The 5,810-nt window shown below is 50.8% G+C and overlaps 1 protein-coding gene across 1 annotated transcript; it reads left to right on the plus strand.

Annotated features, from left to right (window-relative positions):
• Window positions 1-25: 25 nt before the first annotated feature.
• Window positions 26-2,302, plus strand: ETH_00033175 (uncharacterized protein; the record flags this gene model as incomplete). The annotated part of the gene is made up of 4 exons (XM_013380600.1): window positions 26-151; window positions 874-1,206; window positions 1,427-1,558; window positions 2,043-2,302. Coding segments are annotated over 4 exons (851 nt in total), but the record flags the coding sequence as incomplete, so codon positions are not given.
• Between the last annotated feature and the right edge of the window lie 3,508 nt (window positions 2,303-5,810).

Raw genomic sequence — 5,810 nt, forward strand, 5'->3', positions numbered from 1 at the left:
GCAGGCCAACTACTTGAAGCTGCAGCGGGAGCGGCAGCGCATAGAAGAGCTGCTGCAGCAAACCATTTCGGAGTTGAAGGAAGCAAACACTTTTAAGGGTTTGCTGGAGGCCGTGGCCCAGGAGAAGCACGCGCAGGAGAGACTCAACGAGGTCCCCAAACCCTAAACCCTAAACCCTAAACCCTAGGCCCTGGGAACGCTGGCTGGGGCTGCTTTTGCTCCGTGGCGGGGGGCTCTTTTTCTGTGTCTTTATCGCTCTTTCGGCATTTTTGCTGCTGTCCCTGCTGCTGCTGTTGCTGCTGCTGCTGTTGCTGCTGCTGCTGCTGCATTTCCCTCATCGTCTACGGGTGCTGTTCCTGTTGCTGTTCCTGCTGCCGCTGCTGCTGCAATTTTTTGTCCGAATTCCTGCGGCTGCTGCTTCTGTTTCTGCTGCGGTTGCGGCTGTTGCTGCTGCTTCTCGTACTTCTCTTCCTGCTGCTGCTGCTGCTCGCTCCCCTTCTGCTGCTGCTGCTGCTGCTGCTGCTATTTGTTCATCTTTCTCTCTTCCCGCTGCTGCTTCTGCTCTTCTCCGTTGCATTGTTGCTGCTGCTGCTACTTCTCGTTGTTGCTGCTGCTGCTTCTCATTGTTGTTGCTGCTGCCACTTCTCCCTCTGCTTCCCTCTCTGCTGCTTTGCTGCTGCTGCCGCCGTTGCTGCTGCTGCTGCTGCTGCTGCTGCTCTTGCTATCCCTCGCGCTGCTGCTCTTCGTCTGCCTCTGCTGCCCCTGCTTCTTTCTCGCTGCTGCCGCTGCCGCTGCTGCTGCTTCTTCGCCGCTGCCTCTGCTGCCCCCGCGTCTCTGCTGCTGCTGCTGCTGCTGCTGCTGCTGCTGCTGCAGGCGCGGCGGCGGAACCGGGAAATGCTGCAGGCTGTGCATTTGCTGGAGACGGAGCTGCGGAAAGAAGAAACAGAATTTGCTGCCAACTTCAAAGAGACTGGGCAGCTAGCTGCGAGCCTGAAGGGGCAGATCCAAACCCTCGAGAAGCAGAGCAGCAGCAAATTAGGGTTTAGGAAAAGGGCCCTTGCTGCGCAGCTCGAGGGCAGCAGCTGGCAGCAGCAGCTGCAGCAGCAGCAGCAGCAGCAGCAAATCGAACGCGCCAGACAAACCATCGAACAGGACCTCTTCGTCGCCGAAAAGTCCGCCGAATTCGTCACCAACAGCATCATCCAAGTAAACCCTAAACCCTAAACCCTAAACCCTAAACCCTAAACCCCAAACCCCAAACCATAAACCCTAAACCCTAATTTCGAAAGCCGAAACCTTCGACCGTAGACCGTAAACCCTAAACCCTAAACCCTAAACCCTATCTCGTCTTCTTTTGGCGTCAAATTGGGAAAAGGGAGGAAGCAAAATGGAAAGAATTAAAGCTAAAATTGTTTTCCTGCTGCAGCTGCAAGCTGCCTCCCGGCAGCAGCAAGAGCTGCGCCGCAGCGCAGCAGAAGACAGAGAAGCAGCAGCGCAGCAGCTAAGAAGGAGACAAAACCAACTTCAAAAAGAAACTGCAGAAGCAGCCTCCAAGGCAGTAAGCAGCAGCAGCAGCTGCAGCAGCAGCAGCAGCAGCAGCAGTAGTAGTAGTATAAGTGTTAACATATCAATTGTCCAGAATATATCATCAAATAAAAAACAAATAAATACAACAACAAACAAACAAACAAACAAATATATAGATAAACAAACAAATAAATAAATAAATAAATACTTCATATTATTAATTAATTAATTGATTAATTAATTAATTGGTAAGAAGCAGCTAAAGGAGTAAAAGGAAAAATGAACTGGAGAAGCCACAAATAAATAAAATCAGAATTAAAAACAAAACAAATAAAATAAATAAAATAATAAAATAGCAAAAAAGAAATTAAACAATTAGATATAAAACAAACAAAAATAAAACAAATGAAAATGAAATAAAAATAAAATAAAAATAAAATAAAAATGAAATAAAAATAAAATAAAAGTAACAAATGAAAGGAATTACTGCTGCGTCTGGGGTGTACGTACACCAGGAGAAAGAAGAGCGGCTTTGCCGTGCTGCTGCTGCTGCAGCTCAGAAGCAAAAGTGGATTGAAGCAGCAAGGCAGCAGCAAAAAGAAAAAGAAGCAGCAGCAGCCTTGCTGCTGCAGCAGCACGTGGCAGCTTACCTCAACAAAGTCAGAGCAGCAGCAAACACCAAAAACAAGCACCGAAAAAAGGGCAAGAAGCAGCAGCAGCAGCTGCCGCAGCAACAGCAGCAGCGGCAGCTGCAGCAGCGGCAGCAGCAGCGGAAGTAAAGGCAGGAAGCCTGAGGGAAGCAACAGCAGCAGCAGTAGCATTAACAGCAGCGGCAGCAGCCGCAGTAGCAGTGATGGCAGCAGCAGCAGCGATAGCAGTACTAGTAGCAGCAGCAGCAGCAGTTGTAGCACTAATAGCAGCAGCAGCAGCAGCAGTAGCAGCAGCAGAAGTAGCAGTAATAGCAGCAGCAGCAGTAGCAGCAGCAGCAGCAGCAGCAGCAGCAGCACAGCATCTGGGCCGCCCATGGGCTTCCTGGCTTTCCTTCTTTGGGCGTTTGGGCCAATTAAAAGGATTAAACAATTTATATTAATAAATAAATGAATAAACAAATCTATAAAATAAATAAATAAATAAATAAATAAATAAATAAATGGATAAATAAATAAAAATGAAAAATAAGAAGTCAAATGGCCCGAAGCACTCCAACTTTGAAGAAAATAAAAAACAAAGTTTTGGACTTTTATGGAATAAATAAATCAATTAAGTAAATTAAAATTAAAATTAAATAAATTAGCTGCTGCAGCAGCGCCTTATTTCCAAACCCTTTGAAGCAGTTGCTGCACCTGGTTTTGGCGCTGGCTAGGGTTTAGGGTTTAGGGTTTAAGGTTTAGGGTTTAAGGTTTGGGGTTTAGCGCATAGCGCTTAGGGTTTGGTGGCTATGTCTTTAAGGTTAGGGTTTAGGGTCTAGGGTTTCAAATTCGGGGTCTATGATGTAAGGCCTCAAGCTTAGGGTTTAGGGTTTAGGGTTTAGGGTTTAGGGTTTAGGGTTTAGGGTTTAGGCTTTAGGGTTTAAAGCTTAGGGTTTACAGCTTGCTGCTGAATTTTGGGCCGCAGGAGAGCGGCCACCGGCTCTGCTGCAAGTTGGTCTACTAGGCTAGCTAGCTAGCTAGCTAGCTAGCTAGCTAGCTAGCTAGCTAGCTAGCTAGCTAACGATCTAATAGCTAGCTAGCTAGCTGGCCAGTTATCGGATCTAAGCCTCTGGCGATGGGCCCACAATGGAATCTTTAGCTAGCTAGCTGGCTAGCTAGCTAGTTAGCTAGCTAGCTAGCTAGGTGTTATTTTTTTAATTTTACGTGGCTAGCTAGGTAGCTGCCTGGCTGCCTGGCTAGCTAGCTGCATACTATTTGAATAGCTAGCTAGCTGGGTGGCCAACTCGCTAGCTGCTTGGTTCTTCGCTTCCGTATGACTAGCTAGCTAAATAGCTAGCTAGCTGGTTATCTAGCTGCCTAGCTAGCTAGCTGCCTAGCTAGCTAGCCGCGTAGCTAGCTAGCTACCTAGCTAGCTAGCTAGCTAGCTGTTCATTTGTATCTATGCAGCTAGCCAGCCAACTACTTGGCCAGCTAGCTGGCTAGCTAGCTGCTTAGTCATTCGCTTGTACATGGCTAGCCAGCTAGCCATCCGTGAAGCTACAGCTAGCCATTGATAGCTACAGCTAGCCACTGCTAGCTATAGCTAGCTACAGCTAGCCACGCCTAGCCACAGCTAGCTGCAGCTGGCCACCGCTAGCTGCAGCTAGCTACAGCTAGCTGCAGCAAGCCAAATAATTCGACCAAGGTACAGCCAGCTGCTGCAGCTAGCGGCAGCTAGCTAGCCACTAGCTTGGTAGCTAGCCAGCTCTTTAGCTAGCCATATAGCTAGCCAGCTGGCCAGCTAGCTAGCTAGCTAGCTGGGCCAGCTAGACAGATCGCTGTAAGCCTTCGATTCTTGTCTTCCGTCTTTGTTTCTTGTCTCAGATATAAACCAATTTAAAATATAAATACATAAAACAAAATAAATCAATAAAATAAATAAAATAAGTAAAACAAAGAAATGTATAAATAAAAATAAATAAATAAATAAATAAATAAATAAATAAACAAATAAATAATTGCCGCGGTGAAACCACTGCGGGTCGGTGCCGCCCACTGGGCTGCTGCAGTGGCGGCAGCGCCTACTAAACCCTAAACCGTAAACCGTAAACCGTAAACCCTAAACCCTAAACCCTAAACCCTAAACCCTACACTCTGAACTCTAAGCTTCAGAAGCTGAAAAATATCAAAAAGTGCAGAAGAGGACACGAGACGCTAAACTCTAAACCCTAAACCCTAGATCCTGTGAGGCCGCTGTGGCTGCCGACAGTCGCCTGGGGCCCCGGTGTCTGCTGCAACTTCGTTGTAGTTGAATTAAATGATTTAATCAATCATTTATTTTATTTATTTTATTCATTTTATTTTTTTATTTCTTTTTATTTCCTCAAAAACGCAGAAAACAATTTAGTGCGGGCCCCCTGCCCCCGCCGAGGCTGCTCTCCAATCACTCCCACCACCCACACCCTAAACCCTGATCCCCAGGCCCTAAACCCTAAACCCTAAACCCTAAACCCTAAACCCTTAGCCTTGGAACGCCAAAACCGCTGCTGTCGTGGCCCCGTGGAGCCGCCTGCAGCAGCAGCGGCAAACGCAGCAGCAACGGCGGCAGCAGCAGCAGCAGAACCAGCAACAGCAGCAGCAGCAGCAACAGCAGCAGCTGCGACAGCAGCTGCAACAGCAGCAGCGACAGCAGCAGCAACAGAAACGGCAACAATACCAGCAAGAGCAGCTCCTGCGGTGCTGCCGCTATACAGCAGCAGCAGCAGCAACAGCAGCAGCCGCAGCAGCAGCCACAGCATCAGACAAAGCAGCAGCAGCAACTATACGTCCCACACATATAGAAGCAGCAGCAGCAGCAGGAGCTGCAGCAGCAGCAGCAGCACCTGCTCCTGCTCCCCCCCTTCACTGGCTGCGGCCAGCCGAGGCCGTAGTTAACTTTTAAATTGTAGCAGCAGAAGCAGCCGCAGCTGCAGCAGCTGCAGCAGCTGCAGCAGCAGCAGCAGCAGCAACAGCAGCAGCAATGCAGCCGCAGCTGGGCGGCGTCCCAAACGCTTCAGCAGAATCCCCTCCAGCACGCCCTGCTGCTGCTGCTGCTGCTGCTGCTGCTGCTGCTGCTCCTTGCCCAGCAGCAGGAGAAGCTGCTGCTTCTGTCTTTGAGCCCGAAAAAAGAAATCTTGAAACTAAAAAAGAAGTACCCTCCAGCATCCCGGGGGCCCCTGGAGGGGGCCCCCCAGAGGGCCCCCCAGCAGAGGGTCCCCCATATGGGGGCCCCCCCCTGGGGGCCCCTTCTATGGGGCCCCCCCCTGTAGGGTACCTGCAGCAGGGGGCCCCCGGGAGGCCCCAAGACGGGGCCCCTGGGGGCCCCCAATCGGAACTTCCGAGGGGCCCCCCAGGGGACTCCCTAGGGTTTAATTTCGCTGGGGCCCCCTCGGGGGCCCCCCAAGATGGGGGGCCCCCTGGGGGCCCCCAGAAAGAGGGAGGGCCCCCCGGGGGCCCCGAGAAAGAGGGGGGGCCCCCAGGGGGCCCCCTTGAGAAAGGGGCCCCTGGGGGCCCCCAAGGAGGAGAGGAGCCAGGGGCCCCCCAAGAAAAAACGGACCTAGGGGGCCCCCAAGAAAGGGGGCCCCCAGGGGGCTCCCAGGAAGGGGGGCCCCCGGG

The sequence above is a fragment of the Eimeria tenella genome, genomic scaffold (genome assembly GCF_000499545.2).
Source record: "Eimeria tenella Houghton genomic scaffold, Eth_scaff748, whole genome shotgun sequence".
In the NCBI taxonomy this organism is placed as follows: Eukaryota; Apicomplexa; class Conoidasida; order Eucoccidiorida; family Eimeriidae; genus Eimeria; species Eimeria tenella.